Source organism: Equus asinus, chromosome 25 (genome assembly GCF_041296235.1).
Source record: "Equus asinus isolate D_3611 breed Donkey chromosome 25, EquAss-T2T_v2, whole genome shotgun sequence".
NCBI classification, from domain to species: Eukaryota; Metazoa; Chordata; class Mammalia; order Perissodactyla; family Equidae; genus Equus; species Equus asinus.
The window spans coordinates 13,903,580-13,915,791 of NC_091814.1; the positions used below are offsets into that span (position 1 = coordinate 13,903,580).

General features: G+C 37.6%; 1 protein-coding gene across 10 annotated transcripts in view; it reads right to left on the reverse strand.

Moving 5' to 3' along the window:
- POGZ (pogo transposable element derived with ZNF domain) overlaps window positions 1-12,212 on the reverse strand; it is a 48,933-nt gene that overhangs the window by 16,665 nt on the left and 20,056 nt on the right. For 4 of the 10 annotated variants that reach the window (XM_044757623.2, XM_044757621.2, XM_070497826.1 and 1 more), the window contains 4 exons: window positions 2,962-3,137; window positions 1,892-2,000; window positions 366-656; window positions 66-284 (listed from right to left, as the gene is read on the reverse strand). In XM_044757623.2, coding sequence (XP_044613558.2) covers window positions 66-284; window positions 366-656; window positions 1,892-2,000; window positions 2,962-3,137 — 795 coding nt within the window. The remainder of the gene's footprint in view (window positions 1-65; window positions 285-365; window positions 657-1,891; window positions 2,001-2,961; window positions 3,138-12,212) is intronic. The other 6 variants (XM_044757622.2, XM_044757624.2, XM_044757625.2 and 3 more) reach the window with 3 other exon arrangements.

Here is a 12,212-nt window from a genome sequence, read left to right on the forward strand (position 1 = left end):
TACGACAAATGGTTTATTAATGTTTCTGAATGATTGGCTGCTCAGAGTCTTTCAGGTTATTGTACCTTTCATTGAAGACTCAGGTCCGCTGGTTCTTTGAGAGCCATGGGCAGAGCTGTTGTTGGATACCACCACTGGCCCAGGACTCTGGCCCAGGGAAGGGATGGTGTTAAGGGTATTCACCAGTTTGGCCACTTCATTGCTATTTTCACCTGTAACCCCAGGTCGCTTCACAGTGACAAAGCTGGCAATGCTCACTGCAGGTGGAGAGGGGAAGGAGGGAGCTATGTTGGCCAAGTGATAATCATCTGTTCTCCACCCACCACCCCGACCCAGCTCTGCCATCTCCTATTCCCAAGCCTCACCTAGTTTGGGATTCGGGGTCTGGTTGGATTGGCCTGGAGGCTGAACAGCTAGTTGCCCCAGTGAGGTTGGCTGTGTGGCGGTGGGAGTGGTGGAAGTGCTGGGAGTGGACTTGGTCTGCTGGGACTGGGACTGTGGGACGGTGCTTCGAATGGTGAGAGTGGCTGGGATGACGGTGGTGAAGGTGTTGGTGGTGGGCCGCACAGGCATCGTGGAGCCCGGCCTCACTGGGGTCATCTGAGAGAACACTTGTGGAACTCCAACTGTTGGCTTAACAAACTGGGTACCTGGGGCTTCAAAAGAGAGACAGAGAAAAGTACCAAATCTTGGTCAATGAGCTTACCTATAAAATATTCCCCGTCTTTACTGGAAATACTGGAATAGGAAAACATTATTTCCCCAAAGTGACTGGTGACCAGCAGAGGTTACCAAGAGTAGCACAGATTCTAATGTCTAAGACAACAGGTGTCCAAGCTGATTAAAGAATAGGCTAGGTAATCAGCCCTAAAAATGTCAAATTCAAGAAAGAAGATTCCCTTCAACTCCTCCCAAAACACCTTACCACTCTGCCTTTTCTACTCAAAGAACACAATCAGGAGCAGCTTGACCTCGGTATTCAAAGAGAAAGGATGGGTACAGAGTGGGAGGCAGTAGAGGGATATACAGGCCAAAGGGCAGACTTGGTCCTAAAAAAAGCGATCTTTCTCAGAATACTAAAAAAGTCTTCCATTCTTTTACATTAACTCCAATAGAAGACTGACTATGCCATTCTACTAGGATATCCCAAAGGTGAGTCTCCTGGCTCAGCTATAGACAATTCCACTGACAAATATTTAAGAAGTATCAGAATGAGACAGAATAAGCTCATGAGACCGAAGGCCAAAAAAACTCTGTGGGCTCTGAGAACAACAACAAAAACTTAGGAGGACAAACTACAGAGATACCCTTACAACTAAATTTAAAACATTCTTTTTGGTCTGAATTGTAATAAACTTACAAACACTAAGTAAAGAACTAGGGGAAAATTATGAGATTTTTAAAATTATCTTTCAATTCAGTTTCTTAAAAAAATCCTAACTAGTCATTGGAAATATTTATCTTCAAAGGGTGTCATTTGTTTAGTTTATATCTAAAATCTATGCTATAGAATTAAAGCAAAATAAAGTTTGTAATGCCACTATGTAAGTGAGTAGACATACATAATATGGAATTCGAGAGTTTGCATTAATAATATTCCTTCAGGATAACAAACTTAATAGCTAACTAAAACACCAAAACCATGACTATATAAACCCTGTTTTACTACTTCATGAAGGGTGGTAAAAAATTTAAAAAATAAATAAATAAAACCACCACCCTGGCCAAAGGTTAGAAACAGTTTTTTAAAAATTGGGCTTAAATCCATATGATTTTTCTATTTTTAGATTTTCCTTAAATACACTTTTTAAATGACCTAGAGTGTTCTGAGACAATAAAAACAAATCTCTGGATGCCAGTTTATTCCAAATGGACAGACACTTTTCCTTACCTGGGACTAGTGTAATTGGTCTAACCGTTTGGCCTTGCTGTACGTTCAGCACAATCCCAACCTGATTCATTGCATTTTGTACAGGCCGAACATTTCTTACAGGAAATCCCTGCATTAAAAAGCAAAATGATCTTTAACATGGAGACCAGCTAACTCTAGCAGAGACTGCACTAAGACCTACATCCAAAAAAAGTCCCACATTCTTACCTAGTGGTTCTCTTTCTAGAGTTAGAACTCTTAAATGACTCAGATAGAGAAATTTAGAAATTTTGGCAAAATTTTGAGTGACAAATTATCAAAACTGGAGAATAAGCTTTGGTACATAAAAGCAAAAATGAAAACCTACTTCCTGTCTTAAGAGACTCTCAGCTTAAAAAAACCTCATCCTCAGACTGGCCCCTAAACTGCTAAAGGCATAGAAGGAAAAAAAAATGACACTAACAGTATTCACTGGAGTGCTTCAACAAACAAACAATTTTAAGAAATTGTTCCCAAAGTCCACTTCAAAGGCCATAAACCTCTGGCAAATTTGTAAGAGAAAAGTTTGTAACTCAGGAAACCACAGGCAAAGAGAAGCATTTGCCTTTACATTCCACAGTCAGCATTAGGCTTTCAACTTCAGTTCACATTATATATCAAGTAAGTCATGTTCCTTCTCTTCTAAAGATCTCTGGCACTTCACCAATTTTACACATTGATTTCAAAAGTCCACTCACTCATCTCATTTTAAGAAAAATAGCCCAAGCAAAGGGCAAGAAGCCCTAAAGGCCAAGTGTTAAAGCTTCCTAATCCAAGGATTCCCACTAATTCTGCCCAGATCGCAATCGCATCACTTACTAGCCCTCTAAGGGGCAGGAACAGGAAAGTACCCCAGCTGTACGCTATGCTAAGCTTTCTACAAAAGTCTGCATCAAATTACAAAATAGCAAATGAGAAAATCCAGGTCAAAAGACAGGACTCAGAACTATTTCTAACGATGCTAAATAAGACTCTTTAAAATCAGAGCCTCCAAAGGTTCACAGTCTGTCTCTCCTTCTTGACCAAGTCCCAGAATTCAGAGTCCTACTCACCTGTGTAGTGATGAATATTGGTTGTGAGGCCACAGGGGAACTAGTCACATGATTGGCATTCTGCATGACCTGGACAGGCCTCAATACTGGCTGAGTAACCATTGTGCCCAGAGCTGGGGTTGGATTCTGTGTTAGGATGAGCGGCTGTCCACCTTGTTGGACCAAAGAATTGCCAGCTAAAGAGTAAAAGGAAAAAAAAAAAAGGTATGTAAGAGAAAGCCCACTTTTTATAAGAAACATCATGGTCTTAGATAAAAAATCATGTCCTAGACACAAAAATATCTAAGACCGTCACTCACCTCAGGTTTGATGTCACCAAATTCACCAAAAATTTAAACTTCACCCAAATCTACAACTAGTAGAAAAATAGGTAGGTAGGAGATGTTCACTAACATCTCCCCCATATATCTTAACTAGGGATGTCGTAACACAGTGAGACTTCTACATGGCTATCATTTTGACTCTGATGATGTAAGTGACCACACATAATCTCCCCATACCAAATCAGCAAAGCAAAACAACATACAAACTATTTTTCCATCCTTAAACTAAGTAAAACTTATTTTGCCAGAATGTTTTCTGTTATTAGCTAATCCATCTTAAATTTTTTTTTTTTTTTTTGCTTAGGAAGATTTGCCCTGAGCTAACATCTGTGCCAATCTTCCTCTATTATTTAGTATGTGGGCTGCCAGCTCAGCATGGCCACTAAGTGAGTGGTGTAGGTCCGTGCCTGGGGTGCCAAAGCAAACTGCACTAAATTTAACTGCTAGGCCACTGGGGCTGGCTCTCCACCTTAATTTTTTTTATTTCATTATTTTTTTTTTTGGAGGAAGATTAGCCCTGAGCTAACACCTGTTGCCAATCCTCTTTTTGCTTATGAAGACTGTCCCTGAGCTAACATCTGTGCCCATCTTCCTCTACTTTATATGTGGGACGCCTGCCACAGCATGGCTTGGCAAGTGGTGTGTAGGTCTGTACCTGGGAAATGAACTGGCAAACCCTGGGCTGCCGAAGCAGAACATGCGAACTTAACTGTTGTGCCACCAGGCCAGCCCCCATAATTTTTTTAAAAGAGGAATATTCATCAACAAACATTAATGCAGCAAGTGCACAGAATCTAAAGAATGGCATCTCTTCCTAGTGAGTCAAATCTCAGAAATACAACAGATTCTGTAAACAACCACTGTCTTTTATAAATTTGAGAACAGAGAGTGACGGGCTACTTTCTTTCTCTTTACATCATCAAAACTGACAAAAGACCTGGTCAAAAACTAACTAAAACCACATATAAATGATACAACTTCAGAAGATAATGATTCATTCATGAATCAATATATTAATAAATATAAATAAATATTAATAAACTGGCTAATTATTGAAATATTTTAAATTCTTTTTCATTTGCGAGAAAAGTAATTTTGTCAATGTTTTTAAGTCCTCTATTTACTACATTTGACTAAAAAATCATCAATTTCTTGATGTACAAAGAATACTCCAAAATCAGACAGAAAATTTCAGAGAGCTAATATACCTAAATCAAAGATTCAAGCAAAATATTGCCTCAACTTTCTACTTGAAATCACCAGAAAGGGACAGACTGCTCTGAACTGTATGTTCCACTTGACAGATGGGAGTCACGGCAGTTAGCCACAAAGCTAACCCACCAGAGTCAGTGGTTAATAGGCTGTCAGTGGCTTGTCCCACATTCTCTCCCAGAAACTGAGAGCCCATCAATGGATTAAACTCTCATAGTTACTGGACCAGCAGACTAGTGATTATATAGAGGCTGACAGAAAAACAAACAAAAATTCCAAAAAGTTCTATCTTATACTCACAATACTGGCAATTTATTGACTATGTATAGTTAACTTAAATATTTTCTTATGGATAAATGCAAATATACAGAAAAATAGAACACTATAATGAACCCCGACGTAATCATCACCCACTTTAACAATTATCAACTTATGTCCAACCTTGTTTCAACTATACCTCCCACCCTCCTCAGCAGCTCCCTTGTTATTCTGAAACGAGTTTCAGATCATATCATTTCATCTATAAATATTTCAATACGTATTTCTAAAAAGTAAGAATTTTAAAAAAGAGAGAATATCACCACCATTATCACTCCTAAAAATATTACAATTCTGTGATTATAGTTGATAACACTGTATTATGTAATTGAAATTTGCTAAGCAAGTAGAACTTAAATGTTCTCACCTCCCCACAAAAGACAAATAACATGAGGCGATGGAAGTGTTAATTAACTAGATGATGGGAATCCTTTCACAATATATATGTGTATCAATCACCATGACGTACACTTTAAATATCTTACAATGTTATTTGTCAATTATACCTCAATAAAGTTAAATAAAATTAAAATAATTCTTTAATATCAAATACCCAGTCACAATTCAAACTGACAACTGTCTGTATTATTATTATTTTTGAGGAAGATTAGCCCTGAGCTAACATCTGACACCAATCTTTCTCTTTTTGCTGAAGAAGACTGGCCCTGAGCTAACATCCATGCCCTTCTTCCTCTATATGTGGGACGCCTGCCACAGCATGGCTTGATAAGTGGTGCGTAGGTCAGCACCCAGGATGCAAACCAGCAAATCCCAGGCCTCCGAAGCAGAACGTGCGACATTAACCACTGCGCCACTGGCTGGAGCCAACTATCTGTGAATCTATTTGAGTCAGGTTACAAAAGGGTTCACGAAGTTTAACTAATGGACACATTTCTTAAGTTTCTTTTAATCTATAGGTTCCCCATCAATCTCTTTTTATCCCTTTGGAATTTATGGTTGAAAAATACTGACTAAGCAAAAACATTATTTTCTAGTCATTATTTTAACCGCTAGGGTAAAAGAAAATGAATTATCTGTTATTTATCTAAGCCTAAAAATTCTTAAGATAATCACTGACTCAACATCCCAACTACATATAGGAAGAGAAGGATGGAAATTTTTTTGCATTTATATGAAATCAACCAGCAGTAGCAAGTCTTAAAAGATAGACCATGTTCCCATGAAATCTGTACATACTCTTCTATTATAAAGAACGTTAACACAAACATTTCCTGCAAATATTCTCTCTGACATCAGGGTCATATCTGAATCTTGGTGGATTTTTAGGACGTTTTCAAAAATACAGTGCAAACAAAAAATCTGGGTTTCTAAGGCCAGATTAGGGTCACAATTCAACTGAAAGCAAAAGGCAGCATATGGCAAGTCACAATGGGTACATTAAAGTATAACTATTCATTTATTATTTTTAATTGTTTCTAATGAATTATGCGTAATGATTTCTGCATTAAGTCTTTCCTCAAAGAAATTCTGACAATTCAAAGGTCTTACAAAGTTCTTTTCCAAAGGATGAAAGAGGCAATCAGAATCTTAAGGCTTAAAGAAGCCTTTGAAAGAATTATCCAACCAATCTCCTGCCTCTAAGTTTGCTCAAATAAACTAGGTACCACAGCCATAAACTGATTAAATAAGGGAAGGAGATTCAGCAGCTTCTCTTGCTATAGGTTCTGCTTGTTTTACAAATCTGAAGGTCTTGATTTTGTCCTTCGTTCTTTTAAGTTTGCTTACACAGCCTTTAAACCCAGAGATAAGAGGGCTAATGGAGTTGAAATGGGCTAAACAGGAGTTCAAAATGATAATCAGTTGTACACAGTAAGAAATTTATAATGTTAAATTCATATCATCCACAACTCAGAATTAAGCAGTGGTTTATTGCACTTCACAATGTTTCTTACCAGAACATATGATCAGTTAGAACTATAGGAATAATTATTAAATGCCAAGCGACAGATTCTGAAGAACAGCAAAAAGAACAGTAAAAATGTCCCCAAATTTTATTCTAGACACTTTCTTTAAAAAAACTAAAAGCTTTATTGAGATAATTACATACCATATATATCAACAATTTAAAGTGCATAATTCAGAGGTATTTAGTATATTCATAAGCTTTTGTGCAACTATCACCACTATCTAATTCCAGAACATTTTCATCACCCCAAAAAGAAACCTTGTACCATTAGCAGTTATTCTCCATTCTCCTCTCTCCTAGCCCTGGAAATCACTAATCTATTTTCTGTCTCTATGGATTTGCCTATTCTGGACATTTCATATAAATGGAGTCACATACAATATGTGGCCTGTTGTGTCTGACTTCTTTCACTTAGCATTATGTTTTCCAAGTTCATTCATGTTGTAGCATATATTAGTACTCTATTCATTTTTATGGCCCAATAATATTCCACTGTATGGATACACCACATTTTGTTTATCCATTCAACAGCTTAGGTTGTTTCCACTTTTGGGCTACAATGAATAATGCTGCTATGAACATCTGTGCACGAGATTTTGTGTACATATATGTTTTCAATTTGCTCCGGCATACAGCTAGCTAGGAGTAGAATTGCTGGGTCATATGATAACTCTATGTTTAACTTTTTGAAAAACTGCCAAAACTACTTTCCAAAGTGGCCACACCATTGTACATTCTCACCACAATTCCAGTTTCTCCACATTCTCACCAACACTTGTTATTGTCCGTCTTTTTGATGATAGCCACCCTAGAAGGTGTAAAATAGTACCACAATGTGGTTTTGATGTGCATTTCCTTAATGACTAATGATGCTGAGCATCTTTTCATGTGCTTATTGGTCATTTATATATCTTCTTTGGAGAAATGTCTATTCAGATTCTTTGCCCATTTTAAAAATTGGATTATCTTTTTATTCTTGGATTGTAATAGTTCTTTATATATTCTAGATACATGTCCCTTAGATATATTATTTACAAAATTTCTCTCCCATTCTATGGATTATGTTTTCACTTTCTTGAGTGTGCCCTTTGAAGCATAAAAGGTTTTAATTTTTTTTTCCTTTTAAGATAGAGTTAACCAAATTCTAATTTTGTATCAGCTTTTTTTAAAATTGAGTTCATAATAGTTTACATCAATGTGAGATTTAAGTTGTACATTATTTCTTGACTGTCACCATATAAGTGTTCCCCTTCACCCCCTGTCCCCCCCCCCCCCAACTCCCTTCCCCTGGTAATTACTGAACTGTTTTCTTTGTCCCAGTACTTGTCTATATTCCACATGAGTGAAATTATCTGGTGTTTGTCTTTCTCAGACTGGCTTATTTTGTTTAGCATAATTCCCTCTAGGTCCTTCCACGTTATTGCAAATGGGATGAATTTGTCTTTTTTTCTGGCTGAGCAGTATTCCATTGTGTATATATATACACCACATCTTCTTTATCCAGTCATTGGTCGATGGGCACTTGGGTTGCTTCCATGTCTTGGCTATTGCAAATAATGCCGTAATGAACATAGGGGTGCACATGTTACTTTGGATTGTTGATTTGAAATTGTTTGGGTAGATACACAGCAGTGGGATAGCTGGGTCATACGGTAGGTTTATTTTTAGTTTTTTGAGGAATCTCCACACTGTTTTCCATAGTGGTTGCATCAGTTTGCATTCCCACCAGCAGTGTATGAGGGTTCCTTCTCTCCACACCCTCTCCAACATTTGTTATTTTTAGTCTTAGTGATTATAGCCATTTTAACAGGCATAAGGTGTTATCTTGGTGTAGTTTTGATTTGCCTTTCCCTGGTGATTAGTGATGTTGAACATCTGTTCATGTGTTTATTGGCCATCTGTATATCTTCTTTGGAAAAATGTCTGTTCATCTCCTCTGCCCACTTTTTGATCAGGTTGTTTGCATTTTTATTGTTCATTTGTGTGAGTTCCTTATATATTATGGAGATTAACCCCTTGTCAGATATATGATTTGCAAATATTTTCTCCCAATTGGTGGGGTGTGTCTTTGCTTTGATCCTAGTTTCTTTTGCGTTAGAGAAGCTCTTTAGTCTGATGAATTCCCATGTGTTTATTTTTCCTTTTGTTTCCCTTGTCAGAGAGGAAACGGTATTTGAAAAGATCCTTTATAGATCAATGTCAAAGAGTGTACTACCAATATTATCTTCCAGGAGTTTTATAGTTTCAGGACATATCTTCAAGTCTTTGATCCATTTTGAGTTTATTTTTGTGTATGGTGTGAGACAGTGGTCTACCTTCATTCTTTTGCATGTGGCTGTCCAGTTTTCCCAACATCATTTATCAAAGAGACTATCTTTTCTCCATTGCATGTTCTTGGCACCTCTGTCGAAGATTAGCTGACTGTAGATTTGTGGTTTTATTTCTGGGCTTTCAGTTCTGTTCCACTGATCTATCTGCCTGTTTTTGTACCAGTACCATGCCATTTTGCTCACTATGGCTTTGAGGTACATTTTGAAGTCAGAGATTGTGATACCTCCAGCTTTGTTCTTTTTCTTCAGGATTGCCTTAGCAATTCAGGGTCTTTGATTGCCTCATATGAATTTTAGTATTCTTTGCTCTATTTTTGTGAAGAATGTCATTGGGATTCTGACGCGGATTGCATTGAATCTGTAGATTGCTTTGGGTAGTATGGACGTTTTAACCATGTTTATTCTTCTAATCCATGAGCAAGGAATCTCTTTCCATCTCTTTAAGTCATTATCAATTTCTCTAAGTAATGTCTTACAGTTTTCTTTGTATAAGTCCTTCACCTCCTTGGTTAAATTTATTCCTAGGTACTTTATTTTTTTAGTTGCAAATGCAAACGGAATTATGTTTTTGAATTCTCTTTCTGTAAGTTCTTTGTTAGAGTAGAGAAAAGCAACTGATTTTTGTAAGTTGACTCTGTACCCCGCAACTTTACTGTAGTTGTTAATTATTTATATTAGTTTTCCAATGGACTTTTTGGGGTTTTCTACATATAAGATCATGTCATCTGCAAACAGCAAGAGTTTCACTTCTTGGGGGCCGGCCCGGTGGCGCAGCGGTTAAGTTCGCACGTTCCGCTTCTCGGCGGCCCGGGGTTCGCTGGTTCGGATCCCGGGTGCGGACATGGCACTGCTTGGCAGCCATGCTGTGGTAGGCGTCCCACGTATAAACTAGAGGAAGATGGGCACGGATGTTAGCTCAGAGCCAGGCTTCCTCAGCAAAAAGAGGAGGACTGGCAGTAGTTAGCTGAGGGCTAATCTTCCTCCAAAAAAAAAAAAAAAAAAATGAGTTTCACTTCTTCACTCCCTGTTTGGATTCCTCTTATTCCTTTCTCTTGCCTAATTTCTCTGGCCAAAACCTCCAGTACTACGTTGAATAAGAGTGGTGATAGTGGGCATCCTTGTCTCGTTCCTATTCTCAGGGGGATGGCGCTCAGTTTTTGCCCATCGAGTATGATGTTGGCTGTGGGTCTGTCATATATGGCCTTTATTATGTTGAGGTAATTTCCTTCTATCCCCATTTTGTTAGAAGTTTTTATCATAAATGGCTGTTGGATCTTGTCAAATGTTTTCTCTGCATCTATTGAGATGATCATGTGGTTTTTATTTCTCAGTTTGTTGATGCGGTGTATCATGTTGATTGATTTGCAGATGCTGAACCATCCCTGTGTCCCTGGTATGAATCCCACTTGATCGTGATGTATGATCCTTTTGATGTATTGCTGAATTTGGGCTGCCAAAATTTTGAGAATTTTTGCATCTATGTTCATCAGTGATATTGGCCTATAGTTCTCCTTTTTTGTGCTGTCCTCGTCAGGCTTTAGTATCAGAGTGATGTTGGCCACACAGAATGTGTTAGGAAGTGTTCCATCCTCCCTAATTTTTTGGAATAGCTTGAAAAGGATAGGTATTAAATCCTCTCTGAAAGTTTAGTACAATTCCCCGGGGTAGCTGTCTGGCCTTGGGGTTTTATTCTTTGGGATGCTTTTGATTGCTGTTTCAATCTCTTTCCTTGTGGACTGTTCTGTTCAGATTGCCTGTTTCTTCTTGACTCAGCTTTGGGAGGTTGTAAGAGTCTATGAATGTATCCATTTCCTCTAGGTTATCCATTTTGTTGGCATAGAGTTTTTCGTAATATTCTCTTATAATCTGTTGTATTTTTGTGGAGTCTCTTGTCATTTCTCCTCTTTCATTTCTGATTTTGTTTATTTGAGCTTTCTCTCTCTTTTTCTTTGTAAGTTTGGCTAGGGGTTTGTCGATTTTATTTATCTTCTCAAAGAACCAGCTCTTTGTTTCTCTGATCCTTTCTACTGCCTTTTGTGTTTCAATAGCATTTATTTCTGCTCTGATTTTTATTATTTCTCTCCTTCTGCTGACTTTGGGCTTTGTTTGCTCTTCTTTTTCTAATTCAGTTAGGTGTAATTTGAGATTGCTTATTTGGGATTTTTCGTTTGTTATGGTGTGCCTGTATTGAGATGAATTTCCCTCTTAATACAGTTTTTGCTGCATCCCGTATGAGTTGGTATGGCATGTTATCATTTTCATTTTTCTCCAGATATTTTTTGATTTCTTCTTTAATTTCTTCAATGATCCACTGCTTGTTCAATAGCATATTGTTTTGTCTCTAAATCGTTGTCCCTTTCTCAGCTTTTTTCTTGTAATTAATTTCCAGCTTTAAAGCATTATGATCAGAGAAGATGCTTGTTATTATTTCAATTTTTTTAAATTTAGAGAGGCTTGCCTTGTTTCCCAACATATGGTCTATCCTTGAGAATGTTCTGTACGCACTTCAGAAGAATCTGTATTCTGCTCTTTTTGGATGAAGTGTTCTATATATGTCTATTAAGTCCAACTGTTTTAGCTTTTCATTTAATTCCACTGTTTCCTTGTTGATTTTCTGTCTGGAAGATCTGTCCAATGATGTGGGTTGGGTGTTGAGGTCTCCTACTATTATTGTGTTATTTTTGCTATCTTCTTTTAGGTTTGTTAATAGTTGCTTTATGAACTTTGGTGTTCCTGTGTTGGGTGCACAGTTATTTCCAAGCATTATTTCTACTTGATGGAGTGTCCCTTTGATCATTATATGTTGGCCCTTCTTTGTCTCTCTTTACCTGCCTTATCTTGAAGTCTACTTTGTCTGATATAAGTATTGTGACACCTTCTTTCTTTCACTTGCCATTAGCTTGGAGTATCGTCTTCCACCCCTTCACTCTGAGCCTATATTTGTCATTGGAGCTGAGATGTCTTTCCTGAAGGCAACAAATTGCTGGATCTTGTTCTTTAATCCATCTTGCCATTCTGTGTCTTTTTATTGGAGAGTTCAATCCGTTTACATTGAGGGTGATTATTGATGTATGAGGGATTAATGCTGTCATTATATCATTCATTTTCCAGTTTTCCTGCATTTCCTTTGTTTCTTTTCCT